General features: G+C 45.9%; 1 protein-coding gene across 1 annotated transcript in view; it reads right to left on the bottom strand.

Annotated features, from left to right (window-relative positions):
• Positions 1-19,392, bottom strand: part of LOC142303843 (activating signal cointegrator 1-like) — a 110,031-nt gene that overhangs the window by 78,231 nt on the left and 12,408 nt on the right. Inside the window, exons 3-5 of the mRNA XM_075345632.1 lie at positions 12,511-12,656; positions 2,306-2,533; positions 2,140-2,218 (exon numbers count right to left, since the gene is read on the bottom strand). Of these exons, the coding sequence (XP_075201747.1) occupies positions 2,140-2,218; positions 2,306-2,533; positions 12,511-12,656 (453 nt within the window). The remainder of the gene's footprint in view (positions 1-2,139; positions 2,219-2,305; positions 2,534-12,510; positions 12,657-19,392) is intronic.

Consider the following 19,392-nt stretch of genomic DNA (forward strand, 5'->3'; position numbering starts at 1 on the left):
GCCCTGTACACCAAACATCTACATGACTTTGCATTGCTGCAATATCACGGTCAAAGCATATGTATTTGTGGAAATATTCACACCCACATATGATGACAAACTTTAAAAAAACGAATTTTACCTATTTTTAGGTCAAATTTCTCAAATTTTCTCTCCGTACGGGCCCCCGTCGCTGCAGCTTCTTCTCCTGCCGGGCGGGAACTTTTTAAATGACACACGCGCGCCTTACTGACGATATCAGGGCGCGCGTGTGTGTCACAGAGAAAAGGTGCCGGACAGGGAACAGAGGAGAGATTCCTGCGTTCCGCAGCCTGCACTGACTGTGCGGAGCTGCAGGATCTGTCCTCTGTTTCCTACCCGGCACGCAGCGTGTGATGAGGGCAATCTGACCACGGGACTCCCGGAGCCTGGAGTTCCGGACAACAGGTCAGATTGCCGGCCATCACTGACCGGCCAGCAAGGATGCCCTGACCCAGGCGGGCCGGTCACAGAGAGTAGGCGGGCCGGATGTGGCCCGCGGGCCGCCCCTTGCCCAGGTCTGACTTAGACTGAACATTATGGCTTGGGAACCAACAAAAGATACCCAATATTAGGCTTGGGATCCTAGGCAAAGACACCCACCCTCAGGCTTCGGAACCTGCGATAAAGAGACCGCCCGCGGCTGGCCTTGCACGGCTATCAGCCATGGCTCCTAGGCGATGGGGCTGCCAATTCTCGAAAGACAGCATTATTACAATTCTTAATAGGATTATAAGACCAATTCTTAGGGAATTGGTTGTGGTATAACCACCATGGACCAACGCAAGGGTTTGAATAGTGCAGTTACCATTCATTGCGTATTAATAAATAACACCATGTTCAGTGGCATTTTTCTTTTCTTAAACTGAGAGACTCCAAAAAAAACCCCAATGATCCTTGTAGAGAAAAATGTGCTCTTTCTAATTATATCAGAATATATTTTAGGGGTAACCTTTTTGAGAAATTTGACCTAAAAATAGGTACAATTCGGTTTTTTAACGTTTGTCATCAGATGTGGGTGTGAATATTTCCACAAATACATATGCTTTGACTGTGATATTGCAGCAATGCAAAGTCATGTAGATGTTTGGTGTACAGGGCAAAGCACCAGTTACTATTGGTTTTTGGTCTTGAGTTATATAAGGGCAAAGTTAGGCATAAATTTTATGCGACATGTTTTACAAGCTACTTTGACACAAAATTGCGGCCGAAATATTGTTTTGTCATAGCCGGCAATAATTTTATTGTGTTTAGCAGCAAAGGTTGAGCAAGTATGCCAAATTTCAGCATCATAGCCAGTATAAAACTCTAATGGCTATGTGCCAAAGTTTGCAAAATCCTCTTAGCTGAAGCCGCAGGCTTGGTGGAACCTCCAGTGAAAGGTCAACAGTGCCCAATGTATTTGAGATCTGGCCCTAAAAATTTAGACCCTCTTTTCAAACATACATGTACATCCTTATACATTTTCAGCAAAATCGGAGGTCGAGTGGGGACCACTGGTCCACTTGACATGGAATGACCCAGTGTTTGATCGGCTGGCACTGGAGGTAACAGTGAGATCAGATGTAGAGTATACACAAATAAAATAAATATAATAAGATAATAATAATAATAATAATTGGAAATACCCTGCCCCGTAAGTGATCTATTTATGGTTGGCTGCATGTGATCGGAGACCTGAACTACTAAATTAGTGACTTCCATTGGGGATCAGGTCAAGTTCGGGTCCCGAACCAAACTTCCTTGAGTCCACTCATCTCTATACAATAGGCCACTTTGCAATATTTACAAGGTCATACATAGGCTTTCCTGAATATAGAATAATAAGCATTGCATTGGGACCACAAATGTAATAAGATTCTCATAGAAGGAAGAAATCATGCAATTTTAGCGTAGTAAAGTACTGTCCAGAGAAAATACAAATATAAAAAATATTATGTATCATACTGTAATAAAAAGGACAACTGTATATTTTGATAAATAATGTAAATGCTGATTTGTCTCTTAGTTCCATCTTGTCAGCCCAGAAATGGGGTTTAAAAAAAAAAAACAAACCAAAAACATTTAGCATATTTTTCCCCCACAAGAATTCATTGAAATATTACAATAGATCGCACTTACCGCCCAAGAGTTTCTTTCGTAATCTCTGACTTTTGTTGGATTCTCTCACTAGAATATCAGCTTCTTCTTTTGTACACACCTAAGAACCAACAATATTAAAACCAGAATACAAATGCTGAACATCTATTTTTCTAATTTTTTTTTTTTTAAAGAAGCAGAGTCTTACTAGGTTGCCGCAAAACAAACATGGACCGGATCCCTCTTGTTCACACACAATACGTCCACAAGTTATGCAGTTGTTGATAAGTTTATGCTTTTGTGCCAGACATTCACATGGGTAACGGCCTGGGATTAGCACAGCCAAGCGATCCTGGCCTTCTTTAGTGTACAGGTTCACAAACTTCTGCTTTTTCTTTGAGGAAGACAAAGCAGCCATTTCCTGGGCCTGGGCCTGCTGCTGGAGAATAAGACATCACATTAAGAAGACTTCACCATAGAACGCATGATTAATGGACTAAAAGTGTCATAAAGTAAATTAAATTGCAACAAGTTAAACACAACTAATTTAGATAAAAGGAATTTTAAATGTAAAGCAGTAAAGAGTATTAGAATTGTAAGTTTTTAATATAGACTGTGATAGGACAAAAAATTGTCCTATCGCAGATATATACAATATATATATATACATACACAGTGCCTACAAGTAGAATTCAACCCCCTGCAGATTTAGCAGGTTTACACATTCGGAATTAACTTGACATTGTGACATTTGGACTGTAGATCAGCCTGGAAGTGTGAAATGCACTGCAGCAAAAGAGAATGTTATTTCTTTTTTTATTTTTTTTTTTTTTAAATTGTGAAAAGTTTATTCATAGGGTCATTTATTATTCAACCCCTCAAATCACAAGAATTCTGTTTGGTTCCCCTAAAGTATTAAGAAGTATTTCAGGCACAAAGAACAATGAGCTTCACATGTTTGGATTAATTATCTCTTTTTCCAGCCTTTTCTGACTAATTAAGAGCATCCCCAAACTTGTGAACAGCACTCATACTTGGTCAACATGGGAAAGACAAAAGGAGCATTCCAAGGCCATCAGAGACAAGATCGTGGAGCGTCACAAGGCTGGCAAGGGGTACAAAACCCTTTCCAAGGAGTTGGGCCTACCTGTCTCCACTGTTGGGAGCATCATCCGGAAGTGGAAGGCTTATGGAACTACTGTTAGCCTTCCACGGCCTGGACAGCCTTTGAAAGTTTCCACCCGTGCCAAGGCCAGGCTTGTCCAAAGAGTCAAGGCTAACCCAAGGACAACAAGGAAGGAGCTCCGGGAAGATCTCATGGCAGTGGGGACATTGGTTTCAGTCAATACCATAAGTAACGTACTCCACCGCAATGGTCTCCGTTCCAGACGAGCCCGTAAGGTACCTTTACTTTCAAAGCGTCATGTCAAGGCTCGTCTACAGTTTGCTCATGATCACTTGGAGGACTCTGAGACAGACTGGTTCAAGGTTCTCTGGTCTGATGATTCATGATGATGATGGTCTGGTCTTGCAAATTTATTAAACAAGAAAAACTGAAATATCACATGATCATAAGTATTCAGACCCTTTGCTCGGACACTCATATTTAAGTCAAATGCTGTCCATTTCCTTGGGATCATCCTTGAAATGGTTCTACTCCTTCATTGGAGTCCAGCTGTGTTTAATTAAACTGATAGGACTCGATTTGGAAAGGTACACACCTGTCTATATAACACCTCAAAGCACATGTCAGACCAAATGAGAATCATGAGGTCAAAGGAACTGCGCAAAGAGCTCAGAGACAGAATTGTGGCAAAGCACAGATCTGGCCAAGGTTACAAAAGAATTTATCTGGAACTCAAAGTTCCTAGAGCACAGTGGCCTCCATAATCCTTAAATGGAAGAAATTTGAAACCACCAGAACTCTTCCTAGATCTGGCCGTCCAGCCAAACTGAGCAATCGTGGGAAAAGAGCCTTGGTAAGACAGGTAAAGAAGAACCCCAAGATCACTGTGGCTGAGCTCCAGAGGTGCAGTAGAGAGATGGGAGAAAGTTCCACAAAGTAAACTATCACTGCAGCCCTCCACCAGTCGGGCCTGTATAGCAGAGTGGCCCGACGGAAGCCTCTTCTCAGTGCAAGACATATGAAAGCCTGCATAGAGTTTGCGAAATAAAAAACAAAACAAAACACATGAAGGACTCCCAGACTATGAGAAATAAGTTTCTCTTGTCTGATGAGACGAAGATAGAATTTTTGGTGATAATTCTAAGCGGTATGTGTGGAGAAAATCAGGCACTGCTCATCACCTGCCCAATACAATCCCAACAGTGAAACATGATGGTGGCAGCATCATGCTATGGGGGTGTTTTACAGCTGCAGAGACAGGATGACTGGTTGCAATTGAAGGAAAGATGAATGTGGCCAAGTATAGAAATATCCAGGAAGAAAACCTCTTCCAGAGTGCTCTGGACCTCAGACCTCTCACCTTCCAACAAGATAATGACCCTAAGCACACAGCTAAAATAACAACGAAGTGGCTTCAGAACAACTCTGTGACCATTCTTGACTGGCCCAGCCAGAGCCATGACCTAAACCCAATTGAGCATCTCTGGAGAGGCCTGATAATGGCTGTGCACCAATGTTCACCATCCAACCTGATGGAACTGGAGAGGATTTGCAAGGAAGAACGGCAGAGGATCCCCAAATCCAGGTGTGAAAAACTTGGTGCATCATTCCCAAGAAGACGCATGGCTGCACTAGCTCAAAAGGGTGCTTCTAAATCAATACTGAGCAAAGGGTTTGAATACTTATGACCATGTGATATTTCAGTTTTTCTTGTTTAAAAAATTTGCAAAAATGTCTACATTTCTGGGTTTTTTCTGTCAAGATGGGGAGCAGAGTGTACATTACTTAGAAAATAAAAAGATTTTTTTTTTTTTAATTTACCAAATGGCTGCAATGAAACAGTGAAAAATGTAAAGGGGTCTGAATACTTCTGTACCCACTGTATGTATGTATGTAGCTCTTCAAGTTTTCAATTTTATTATTTAATTTTTGGCCTAACACACACTTTAGTGGAAAATGAAAGAAGTTATTTGGAAGTTAAATAAAGAAGGGAATTTTGTTTACTTACCGTAAATTCCTTTTCTTCTAGCTCTAATTGGGAGACCCAGACAATCGGGTGTATAGCTACTGCCTCCGGAGGCCACACAAAGTATTACACTTAAAAGTGTAAGGCCCCTCCCCTTCTGCCTATACACCCCCCGTGGGATCACGGCTGCTCAGTTTTAGTGCAAAAGCAAGAAGGAGGAAAGCCAATAAACTGGTTTAAGCAAATTCAATCCGAAGGAATATCGGAGAACTGAAACCATTCAACATGACTAACATGTATACCCCAAAAAAACAGGGGCGGGTGCTGGGTCTCCCAATTAGAGCTAGAAGAAAAGGAATTTACGGTAAGTAAACAAAATTCCCTTCTTCTTCGTCGCTCTATTGGGAGACCCAGACAATTGGGATGTCCAAAAGCAATCCCTGGGTGGGTAAAATAATACTTCGTGATAGGCCGTAAAATGGCCTTTTCCTACATGGGGGCAACCGCCGCCTGCAGGACTCTTCTACCTAGGCTGGCGTCCGCCGACGCATAGGTATGCACCTGATAATGCTTGGTAAAAGCGTGCAGACTCGACCAGGTAGCCGCCTGGCACACCTGCTGGGCCGAAGCCTGGTGCCGTAATGCCCGGGACGCACCCACGGCTCTGGCAAAATGGGCCTTCAGCCCTGAGGGAACCGGAAGCCCCGCAGAACGGTAGACTTCAAGAACTGGTTCGTTGATCCACCGAGTCAGGGTGGATTTGGAAGCTTGCAACCCCTTACGCTGACCAGCGACAAGGACAAGAGTGCCTCCGAGCGGCGCAGGAGCGCCGTGCGGGAAAAGTAGGTTCTGAGAGCTCTCACCAGATCCAACAAAAGCAAATCCCGATCACATTGATGAACTGGATGACAAGACGGTAAGGAGATATCCCGATTGAGATGACAGGGGGATACCACCTTAGGGAGAACTCCTGAATCGGGCGCAGAACCACCTTGTCCTGGTGAAAACACCAGGAAGGGAGATTTGCAAGACAGCGCTGCTAGCTTGGCCACTCTCCGAAGAGACGTGACCGCCACTAGAAAAGGCCACTGTCCGTGAAAGGCGAGAAAGGGAAACATCCCTCATAGGCTCGAAAAGCGGCTTCTGGAGAGCTATTAGAACCCTGTTCAGATCCCAGGGCTCTAACGGCTGCTTGTAAGGAGGGACGATCTGACAAACCCCTTGCAGGAACGTGCGTACCTGTTGGAGTCTGGCCAGGCGCTTCTGAAAAAAACACAGAGAGCGCAGAGACTTGTCCCTTAAGGGAGCCGAGCGACCAACCTTTTTCCAACCTGGATTGCAGGAAGGAAAGGAAAGTAGTCAATGCCAATGGCCAGGGAGAAACGTCCTGAGCCGAGCACCAAGCTAAGAATATCTGCCACGTCCTGTGGTAGATCTTGGTAGAGCTTGGTTTCCTAGCCTATCCCATGGAGGCAATGACCTCTTGAGATAATCCTGAAGACGCTAGGATCCAGGACTCAATGGCCACACAGTCAGGTTCAGGGCCGCAGAATTCAGATGGAAAAACGGCCCTTGAGACAGCAAGTCTGGCCGGTCTGGTAGTGCCCACGGTTGTCCTACCGTGAGATGCCACATATCCGGGAACCACGACCTCCTCGGCCAGTCTGGAGCGACGAGGATGGCGCGGCGGCAGTCGGACCTGATCTTGCGTAGCACTCTGGGCAACAGCGCCAGAGGTGGAAACACATAAGGGAGCCGGAACTGCGACCAATCTTGAACTAAGGCGTCCGCCGCCAGAGCTCTGTGATCGTGAGACCGTGCCGTGAAAGCTGGGACCTTGTTGTTGTGCCGGGACGCCATTAGGTCGACGTCCGGCATCCCCCAGCGGCGACAGATCTCCTGAAACGCGTCCGGGTGAAGAGACCATTCCCCTGCGTCCATACCCTGGCGACTGAGGAAGTCTGCTTCCCAGTTTTCTACGCCCGGGATGTGAACTGCGGATATGGTGGATGCCGTGTCTTCCACCCACGTCAGAAACCGCCGGACTTCCTGGAAGGCTTGCCGACTGCGTGTCCCCCCTTGGTGGTTGATGTATGCCACCGCTGTGGGGTTGTCCGCCTGAATTCGGATCTGCTTGCCTTCCAGCCACTGCTGGAAGGCTCGTAGGGCAAATTACACTGCTCTGATTTCCAGAACATTGATCTGAAGGGTGGACTCCTGCTGAGTCCACGTACCTTGAGCCCTGTGGAGGAGAAAAATTGCTCCCCACCCTGAAGACAATGAGGTGGGAAGAAGCCACCACCGAAGAGACTCCTTGGCCGCCTGAGAAAGAGAAACGTCCCTGTCGAGGGGACGTCGACTCCCCGTCCCATTGGCGGAGAATGTCCCCTTGTAGTGGACGCAGATGAAACTGCGCGAAAGGGACTGCCTCTAATGCTGCTACCATCTTCTCTAGGAAGTGCATGAGGCGTCTCAAGGGGTGCGACTGGCCTTGACGGAGAGATTGCACCCCTGTCTGAAGTGAACGCTGTGAACCAGCGGAAGTTTCACTATCGCTGATAGAGTATGAAACCCCATGCCAAGATATGTTAGCGATTGGGTCGGGGTCAGAATTGACTTTGAAAAGTTGATGATCTACCCGAAACTCTGGAGAGTCTCCAGCGCAACGATCAGGCTGTGTTGGCATGCCTCTTGAGAGGGTGCCTTGACGAGTAGATCGTCCAAGCAAGGGATCACAGAGTGACCCTGAGAGCGCAGGACTGCTACTACTGCAGCCATGACCTTGGTGAAGACCCGTGGGGCTGTCGCCAGACCGAAAGGCAGGGCTACGAACTAAAGGTGTTCGTTTCCTATAACGAAGCGTAGAAACGCTGGTGCTCTGGAGCATGTCCATTGATGCTAGGAACTCTTCTTGAGACATTGAGGCGATGACGGAGCGGAGGGATTCCATCCGGAACCGCCTGGTCTTCACATGCTTGTTGAGCAGTTTTTTTTAGGTCCAGAACAGGACGGAAAGACCCGTCCCTTTTGTGGCACCACAAACAAATTGGAGTAAAAACTGTGACCTTGGTCCTGGAGAGGAACAGAGATCACCACTCCTTCTGCCTTTAGAGAGCACCCGCCTGCAGACGAGCACCGGCTCGGTCGGGAGGTGGAGAAGTTCTGAAGAATCGGGTCGGAGGACGAGAACTGAACTCGATCCTGTACTCTTGAGACAGAATGTCTCTCACCCAACGGTCTTTGACCTGTGGCAGCTAAATGTCCCCAAAGCGGGCGAGCCTGCCACCGACCGAGGATGCGGAGAGAGGAGGCCGACAGTCATGAGGAAGCTGCCTTGGTAGCGGTTCCTCCGGCTGCCTTCTTTGGGCGTGACTGAGCCCGCCAAGAATCTGAGCTCCTCTGAACCTTTTGAGTCCTTTTAGACGAGGACAATTGGGCCCTGCCCGAGCCTCGAAAGGACCGAAACCTCGACTGTCCCCTCCTCTGTTGGGGTTTGTTAGGTTTGGGCTGGGGTAAGGAAGAATCCTTAGACTTGGACTGTTTAACGATTTCATCTAATCTCTCACGAAACAGTCTGTCACAGAAAATGGCAATTAAGCACTTTTTTGGAAGCAGCATCTGCCTCCATTCCCTTAACCCCAAGGCTCTGCGTACAACCACGGAGTTGGCGGACGCCCCTACCGTACTGCTCGTAGAGTCCAGGACAGCATTAATAGCGTAAGACGCAAATGCAGACATTTGAGAGGTTAAGGACGCTACTTGCGGAACAGATGTACGTGTGACGATGTCAATCTGCGCCAGACCAGCTGAACTAATTTGTAGTGCCCATACGGCTGCGAATGCTGGAGCAAACGACGCGCCGATAGTTTCATAGATGGATTTCAACCAGAGCGCCATCTGTGTCAGTGGCATCTTTAAGGGAAGCCCCATCTTCCACTGCAACTATGGATCTAGTCGCCAGCCTGGAGATTGGAGGATCCACCTTTGGACACTGGGTCCAGCTCTTGACCACGTCAGGTGGAAAGGGATAACTTGTATCCTTAATACGTTTGGAGAAACGCTTATCTGGATAAGCGTGGTGTTTCTGAACTGCCTCTCTGAAGTCAGAGTGGCCAGAAAAGTACTCAATTTACGCTTGAGATACTGAAATGGAATTTCTCCTGCTGTGAAGCTGACTCCTCCACTGGAGGAGCTGAGGGAGAAATATCCAACATTCCATTGATGGACGCTATAAGATCATTCACCATGGCGTCACCATCCGGTGTATCCGGCTTGAGAGCGGTCTCAGGATCAGAGTCCTGATCAGCTACGTCTGCCTCATCATTAGAGTCCTCCTGCTGGGACCCTGACCAGTGATGAAGCCGAGGCCGCTCCCAGCGAGCTCGCTTAGGCTGTCTGGGACTGTTGTCCGTGTCAGAGCCTTCACCCTGGGATGCATGGGACCTCCCCGGAGCACTGATTTGTTCCAAATGAGGGTGGCCCGGGAGCATTGAATCAACATTGCCCATGGTCTGTCTGGACTGCAAAGTCTCTAAGATGTTAGTCATAGTCACAGACAATCTATCAGCCGAAACTGCCACTCCGTCCCTTTCCCTGGACAGGGTTCACAGGTGGTTCCTTTGGCCACCTCTAGCAGAGACCCCGGCTGAGCGAGTGCTACAGGGGAGCATTGCACACAATGGGGGTCAGTGGAACCTGCCGGTGGAACGGTATCACATGCAGTACAAGCAGCATAGAAAGCCTGTGCCTTGGCACCCTTGCTTTTTTGCTGCTGTTGTCTAGCCATCTAGGATAGTATATAGCCAAGAATAGCGACCGTACAGTGCAATGTATAGCATACAAGCATAAAGTACAAATGAACACTTCAGCACATGCAATACACGCAGCATAGAAAGCTTGTGCCTTAGCACCCTTGCTTTTTGCTGCTCTTGTCTAGCCATCTAGGAGGGTATATATCCAAGAATAGCGACCGTACAGTGCAGTGTATAGCATACAAGCATAAAGTACAAATGACCACTTCGGCATTAGTGGGGTCAGCACTTCAGGTGCTCTTACCGCCCGCACAAAAGCGGGTGTGTGGTCGCCAGAATCCTGTGACTGGTTGCCCAGAGCTTGTCTCCCTTCTCCAGCTCGGACTGCATGCAGGAATGGCCGCCGGCGTCCTGTGAAGAGGGGCGGGCCGTGGGCGTGCCCCAGACAAGAGCGGGAAACTGGCGTCCCACTGTGTCCAGTGAGGGGGCTGGAGAATGCAAAGCAGACTCCAGCTCTCGGCGCTGACTTTCTGTACAGCGTCCCGCCCCTCCCCTGACTGGCAGGGCTGGGGGCGGGAACGAAACGAAAACTAGGCCGCAAAGCCGGGGACTCGAGTAATAAGCGCGGCCGTCCTATGCACGGCCAGCGCGGAAGTCCCCGGCGCACCACAAGTCCCAGCCGCGCCACAGTGTAAAACACCCAGCTGCGGCCGGCGCGGCAGTTCCTAATACATAAATTCACTCAGCTAAGCTGCAGTGAATAAAAGCACAAGCGCTCCGCGCTGTTGTCCCCGGCGCACTAACACTCCCAGCAATGCTGGTGTGTGTGTGCGCGATGTGTACGGAGACACAGAGTACCTTAATGTAGCAGGGCCCTGTCCCTGACGATACTCAGCTCCATATCCAGCAGGTTCTCTGGGTCTGTGGATGGAGCCCGGTCTCAGTGCCTGGAGACCTGTAAGATCCCACTTCACCCAGAGCCCTGAGGGGGATGGGGAAGGAAAGCAGCATGTGGGCTCCAGCCTCCGTACCCGCAATGGATACCTCAACCTTACAAACACCGCCGACAGAAAGTGGGGTGAGAAGGGAGCATGCTGGGGGCCCTAGTATGGGCCCTCTTTTCTTCCAACCGACATAGTCAGCAGCTGCTGCTGACTAAAAACAGTGGAGCTATGCGTGGATGTCTGACCTCCTTCGCACAAAGCATGAAAACTGAGCAGCCGTGATCCCACGGGGGGTGTATAGGCAGAAGGGGAGGGGCCTTACACTTTTAAGTGTAATACTTTGTGTGGCCTCCGGAGGCAGTAGCTATACACCCGATTGTCTGGGTCTCCCAATAGAGCGACGAAGAAATGTAGAATCAGAAAATGACATCTTATATATAATGCCAATTTCTGATTCTACATGTTATTTAACGTAAAACCAAGAGAAAAAAAGCCATCAGACTTCCTATATAAGTGAATAATTTATTGATGCAAAGTATAAAGTACAGTGATAGACATACAAAAAGGGGTGTCCAATCCGGTGCGGACCACAGGAATATGATAGATGGAAATCAATATGTGGATCCCAACAATAGCCATATCACTATATAAATGGCAATGTCATTATATAGAATGAGATCCATGAGAGCCCACCGCGGGAGACAGAATAATGAATCCATTAGGGCATGCATATATAACTTTACTAATGTTGCTTACCAGGTTGTCTCACCGCACACACAGGACGGCACCCCACCCGACGGACGTGCGTTTCGGCGGATGCCTACGTCAGGGGTCAGATTGCATGAATTACGCACACGTGCGCACATAGCCTAAGGGCGGCACTTGCAGGACGTAAAGAATAGAGCCTGCAAATGGCACACACTCCTTTTCTACATAACCTGTCATTCTGAAACTGCAATTCAAAGTCCCTTCACTTTTTAAAAAGAAAGTGTATTTTTAATAAGAGACACATTACAATAATGCTTGTATTTACAAGCACTTTGCAATTTTAACCATTAAAAAGACCTTGAGACAATCTCTTTTAGGCCTCACTCACATGCGCCTATAAAGTAGAATTGTTTATTATTTTTGTGTGTGTGGCATAACGGGACCCATATATACCAGGATGGGCCCATGATAGGGGATACACTGTATATACACCAGGATAACTCATATATAGCAGGATGGGGACATATGTATCATTATGGGCCCAGGAAGGGGATCAAATACACAAGGATGGGGGACATATATACTAGGATGAGGGACACATGCCAGGATAGGCCCAGAATGGGGACCATATATACTGAGATGGGGGTCACATATACCAGGATGGGTCCAGAATGGCCATCATATATACCAGGAAGTGGGACATATATACCTGGAAGGGGCTATTAGTACAAAATTAGGGGACATTACCCCCATAACAGTGTCTGTAGCAGATTTACCCCCCATAACAGTGGATCATGACCACATTTTTAGTCACCTTTTTTTCCTGATTTTCCACCTATGATCCGCTGTGTTTTATAGTCAGAAAAATACGGTATTAGTTCCATGGAAAAATATATGGTTGTCTACATTTGCACTGACCTTAGCCAAGTCCATTGGAGTCTTAACCTCTTCAGCGACCATAGTAGTCACAGCAGATGTTGGGAGAGGCTCCAATTTGTTCCTTCCTTTACGTCTGCCTTTTTTTGCATTGTCTATAAAGGACAGCCCCTGCACGCCTGGAGTATCTGACATGTGAAAACATTGGTTTTAATCTGTTAATTCCATGTTTTTAATCCTAAAAAAAAAACAAGCAATTCTTGACACCGCATATCACTAGCTGTATGTTTTCTGCACGACGAAGGTGTATTTTTATCACCACCATCTGAGCAAACATATAGCTTAATTAAAACTAAATTAATTCTCTATAGGACTGACAGAGATAGTCATGTACAACTCTTCGCTATCTACATCAGTCCCATAGAGAATGAATGGAATGATGATGAGCAAGCATAGCCTCCACTCCATTCAAACAGGACTCTTCCAGGAACCATACTTAGGGTGTGTGCCCACGATCAGTATTTGCAGCAGTTTGGACGCAGCCTTCCTCAGCTTCTTCCAAACCGCTGCGGTGTACAGTACAAGCATAGTGGATGGATTTCTAGAAATCCCGTGCCCACTGTGCTTCTTTTTTCCGCAGCAATCCCTGATCTGCGGAGCGTCTTTCCAGACCACAGCATGTCAATTGTTTGCTGCGGATTCACATGTGTACTCTGTAGGGAGAACACAAGCGAGAGACCGCAGCGGACCGAATCCTGATCGTGGGTACAAGCAGCTGCGGTCTCCTGGGTTCTCCTGCAGAGGAGACTCGCTGTGTTCTGAACGCTGCAAGTCCTGATTGTGGGCACATACCCTCAGGATCGACAGTGGTCCCAACAATAATTAAGTTATTTCCCATTTTACGAATAGGGGATAACTTAATACAGTCATATGAAAAAGTTTGGGCACTCCTATTAATGTTAACCTTTTTTCTTTATAACAATTTGGTGTTTTGCAACAGCTATTTCAGTTTCATATATCTAATAACTGATGGACTGAGTAATATTTCTGGATTGAAATGAGGTTTATTGTACTAATAGAAAATGTGCAATCCGCATTTAAACAAAATTTGACCGGTGCAAAATTATGAGCACCTCAACATAAAAGTGACATTAATATTTTGTAGATCCTCCTTTTGCAAAAATAACAGCCTCTAGTCGCTTCCTGTAGCTTTTAATGAGTTCCTGGATGAAGGTATACTTGAGCATTCCTGTTTACAAAACAATTCCAGTTCAGTTAAGTTTGATGGTCGCCGAGCATGAACAGCACGCTTCACATCATCCCACAGATTTTCAATGATATTCAGGTCTGGGGACTGGGATGGCCATTCCAGAACATTGTAATTGTTCCTCTGCATGAATGCCTGAGTAGATTTGGAGCGGTGTTTTGGATCATTGTCTTGCTGAAATATCCATCCCCTGCGTAACTTCAACTTCGTCACTGATTCTTGCACATTATTGTCAAGAATCTGCTGATACTGAGTTGAATCCATGCGACCCTCAACTTTAACAAGATTCCCGGTGCCGGCATTGGCCACACAGCCCCTAAGAATGATGGAACCTCCACCAAATTTTACTGTAGGTAGCAAGTGCTTTTCTTGGAATGCCGTGTTCTTTTGCCTCCATGCAGAACGCCTTTTTGTATGACCAAACAACTCAATCTTTGTTTCAACAGTCCACAGGACCTTCTTCCAAAATGTAACTGGCTTGTCCAAATGTGCTTTTGCATACCTCAGGCGACTCTGTTTGTGGCGTGCTTGCAATAACGGCTTCTTTCGGATCACTTTCCCATACAGCTTCTCCTTGTGCAACGTGCGCTGTATTGTTGACCGATGCACACTGACACCATCTGCAGCAAGATGATGCTGCAGGTCTTTGGAGGTGGTCTGTGGATTGTCCTTGACTGTTCTCACCATTCTTCTTCTCTGCCTTTCTGATATTTTTCTTGGCCTGCCACTTCTGGGCTTAACAAGAACTGTACCTGTGTTCTTCCATTTTCTTACTATGTTCCTCACAGTGGAAACTGACAGTTTAAATCTCTGAGACAACTTTTTGTATCCTTCCCCTGAACAACTATGTCGAATAATCTTTGTTTTCAGATCATTTGAGAGTTGTTTTGAGGAGCCCATGAGGCCACTCTTCATAGGAGATTCAAACAGGAGAACAACTTGCAAGTGGCCACCTTAAATACCTTTTCTCATGATTGGATACACCTGCTTATGAAGTGCAAAGCTCAATGAGGTTACACAACCAATTTAGTGCTTTAGGAAGTCAGTAAAAAGTAGTTAGGAGTGTTCAAATCAAGAAATTGATAAGGGAGCCCATAATTTTGCAGCGGTCAAATTTTGTTTAAATGCGGATTGCACATTTTCTGTTAGTACAATAAACCTCATTTCAATCCAGAAATATTACTGAGCCCATCAGTTATTAGATATATGAAACTGAAATAGCTGTTGCAAAAACCCAAATTGTTATAAAGAAAAAAGATTAACATTAATAGGGGTGCCCAAACTTTTTATTATGACTGTATCTTGGTAGAAACCCTTCAAGTTGTTTAGCTTTAAGACATAAAATGTAAGGGTCACATGAGCAAGAGAAACTAAGCAAGCAATATTCACATAGAATCATTAAAGACGGTCAAATAGTGGATAATTATATCAAAAGTAAATAAAATTGAATAAAAAAAATAAAATTATTAAAAGACTGATTACATTTAGAAAGAAGGTGTTATGCCAATTAACGCCAATCCTGACTCAAATCCTTACATATAATCTAAGAAAAGGATAAACACATATGCTAGGAGCAGACATACGTTGTATGTTATGACCATATGGGAGAATCATGAGAATAAAAAGTATACAAGGAATAACTAAATATCAAATCATACCAAGGACGCAGACCTGTGAAACAGAATTATACAGCAGAGTCAGAGAGCCCCAGAGGGCGCACCACACCAGCTGCTGGTTTCGCTCAAACACACAGCACTTCCTGCTTAAATAATGGCCATCACCAATTTACAGCTGCCCTATTTATTATATAGAAGAGTGGGCAGCTCCAAACTGAAAGTTATTAAGTATACAACACTGTCAAAAAACCCACTCATATGTGTCCCTAATGTTCTCCTCAAACTTACAGGTTGTAGGATCCAGGCATTTAGAGAGGGATCTCACGCCCCCTGCAGGTACTCTAGTGAGATCTCGCACTTTACACTAATCCAGTGCTATTGCGTATTTAACTAAACGGTTACTGAATGGTAACTGCTCTAATGATGTATCTGTTCGGTAACAGCTTAGTAATATACAGTGCTGGCCAAAAGTATTGGCACCCCTGCAATTCTGTCAGAGAATTCTCGGTTTCTTCCTGAAAATGATTGCAATCATAAATTCTTTGGTATTATTATCTTCATTTATTTTGCTTGCAATGGAAAAACACAAAAGAGAATGAAACAAAAATCAAATCATTGATCATTTCACACAAAACTCCAAAAATGGGCCAGACAAAAGTATTGGCACCCTTAGCCTAATACTTGGCTGCACAACCTTTAGCCAAAATAGCTGCTAACAACCGCTTCCGGTAACCATCAATGAGTTTCTTACAATGCTCTGCTGGAATTTTAGACCATTCTTCTTTGGCAAACTGCTCCAGGTCCCTGAGATTTGAAGGGGGGCCTTCTCCAAACTGCCATTTTGAGATCTCTCCACAGGTGTTCTATGGGATTCAGGTCTGGACTCATTGCTGGCAACTTTAGTAGTCTCCAGTGCTTTCTCTCTAACCATTTTCTAGTGCTTTTTGAAGTGTGTTTTGGGTCATTGTCCTGCTGGAAGACCCATGACCTCTGAGGAAGACCCAGCTTTCTCACACTGGGCCATACATTATGCTGCAAAATTTGTTGGTAGTCTTCAGACTTCATAATGCCATGCACACGGTCAAGCAGTCCAGTGCCAAGTGCAGCAAAGCAACCCCAAAACATCAGGGAACCTCCGCCATCTTTGACTGTAGGGACCGTGTTCTTTTCTTTGAATGCCTCTTTTTTTTCCTGTAAACTCTATGTTGATGCCTTTTCCCAAAAAGCTCTACTTTTGTCTCATCTGACCAGAGAACATTCTTCCAAAACGTTTTAGGCTTTTTCAGGTAAGTTTTGGCAAACTCCAGCCTGGCTTTCTTTATGTCTTGGGGTAAGAAGTGGGGTCTTCCTGGGTATCCTACCATACAGTCCCTTTTCATTCAGACGCCGACAGATAGTACGAGTTGACACTGTTGTACCCTCGGACTGCAGGGCAGCTTGAACTTGTTTGGATGTTAGTCGAGGTTCTTTATCCACCATCCGCACAATCTTGCGTTGAAATCTCTCGTCATTTTTTCTTTTCCTTCCACATCTAGGGAGGTTAGCCACAATGCCATGAGCTTTAAACTTCTTGATGACACTGCGCACCGTAGACACAGGAACTTTCAGGTCTTTGGAGATGGACTTGTAGCCTTGAGATTGCTCATGCTTCCTCACAATCTGGATTCTCAAGTTCTCAGACAGTTCTTTGGTCTTCTTTCTTTTCTCCATGCTCAATATGGTACACACAAGGACACAGGACAGAGGTTGAGTCAAATTTAATCCATGTCAACTGGCTGCAAGTGTGATTTAGTTATTGCCAACACCTGTTAGGTGCCACAGGTAAGTTACAGGTGCTGTTAATTACACAAATTACAGAAGCATCACATGATTTTTCAAACAGTGCCAATACTTTTGTCCACCCCCTTTTTTATGTTTGGTGTGGAATTATATCCAATTTGGCTTCATGACAATTTTTTTTTTCATTGAAGACAAATTAAATGAAGATAATAATACCAAAGAATTTGTGATTGCAATCATTTTCAAGAAGAAACTGAGTATTATCTGACAGAATTGCAGGGGTGCCAATACTTTTGGCCAGCACTGTACAAAGCAGTGCTACTGTGTTCCCTATAAAACAAGACATTGTCATATTTTTTTTTAAAAATATGCTAGGGCTTATTTTTGGGGTATGGCTTATTTTTGGGGAAAACAAGATGTTCAAACAGTTAGCTCTCACTCTTAAGGGTGCTTTACACGCTGCAACATCGCTAGCGATAGCTATGTCGTGCGCGATAGCACCCGCCCACGTCGCTGTTTCGTCATGGGGGTGATCGCTGCCGTAGCGAACAATATCGTTACGGCAACGTCACACGCACATACCTGCTTAGCGATGTCGCTGGAGACACCGAACAAGCTCTCCTTTAAGGGGGAGGTTCGTGCGGTGTCACAGCGGCGTCACTAGGCGGCCGCCCAATAGCAGAGGAGGGGCGGAGATGAGCGGCCGGAACATGCCGCCCACCTCCTTCCTTCCTCATTGCCGGTGGACGCAGGTAAGGAGATGTTCGTCGTTCCTGCAGTGTCATACATAGCGATGTGTGCTGCCGCAGGAACGACGAACAACCAGCGGCATGCACCACCAACGATATGATGATCAGGAGCGACGTGTCAACGATCAACGATTTTTGACGTTTTTGCGATCATTGATCGTCGCTCCTTTTAGTCACACACAACGATATCGCTAACGACGCCGGATGTGCGTCACGAACACCGTGACCCCGACTATATATCGTTAGCAATATTGTTATGTGTAAAACACCTTTTACTGTGAAGCAGCAGCCACATAGAGTTAAGGGATTGCACTCCACAAAGGTTCAGAGAGCATTAGGGACACTTATGAGGACACTAACTCACTGCCGGCAGTGATAGCAGCTGATCGATGGGGTGCTGTGTCTCGCCTGAGGATAGGCCATCAATGTAAAAGTAGTGGGCAACCTCTTTAAGGGTTGACTGTAAAAGGTGCTGGGTACAGTAATTGTGAAACCTACACTTTATTAATGCATCCAGATCAAGCTGGGAGGCAGGAGTCCTTAGGATTTACGAAAACCTGAATTGCCAGATGTCAATCAGCAATTTAAAAGCTCTATTATTCCGAGGGAGAAAGAATAAATGACTGTAGGGAACACTAAGGACTCGAGCCTGTGCAGATCATGAGAACTCCTGAACTCAAGAGCACTCAGACTAAAAATTACAGGACATACACCTATAACAGTAACTATGTCTCAACGCTGTTCTGCCCTCAGAGAGCGGCTCAAAGAGATGGGGACAGATTCCCTTTAAGATTCCCTTTAATCAGCCCTTCCAGGGGTTCTCCGAGGTTCTGATAAAAGTCTGCAGTCACTTTGTGTCTCCCGGCAACGTGCAGTGCTTTCTGTCAGAATTCACCGGTATTGTCAGTGACCACAATTGTCATTTCCATACATACAGCTATGGGCCAGCTAGGAGTGCTCAGTCAATTATGCTATTTCAAGGGCTATGTGGGGGCCAATTATACTTTGTTGGGAGCTATGTTAGTGCCAATTATACTATATGAAGGGCTATGAGAGGACCATTGTATTATTTGGAGGGGCTATGTGAGGACCATTGTATTATTTGGAGGAGCTATGTAGGCGATCATCATACTACTTGGAGGAGCTATGTAGGCGATCATCATACTGCTTGGAGGAGCTATGTAGGCAATCATCATACTGCTTGGAGGGGCTATGTAGGCGATCATCATACTACTTGGAGGGGCTATGTAGGCAATCATCATACTACCTGGAGGGGCTATGTAGGCGATCATCATACTACTTGGAGGGGCTATGTAGGCGATCATCATACTACTTGGAGGGGCTATGTAGGGGCCATCATACTACTTGGAGGGGCTATGTAGGGGCCATCATACTACTTGGAGGGGCTATGTAGGGGCCATCATACTGTGTGGTAGACATTATACTGTATGGAGGACAATGTGTGGGGGCCACCATATTGTGTGGATGGCTGTGGGGCATCATACTGTGAGGT

The sequence above is a fragment of the Anomaloglossus baeobatrachus genome, chromosome 4 (assembly GCF_048569485.1).
Source record: "Anomaloglossus baeobatrachus isolate aAnoBae1 chromosome 4, aAnoBae1.hap1, whole genome shotgun sequence".
NCBI classification, from domain to species: Eukaryota; Metazoa; Chordata; class Amphibia; order Anura; family Aromobatidae; genus Anomaloglossus; species Anomaloglossus baeobatrachus.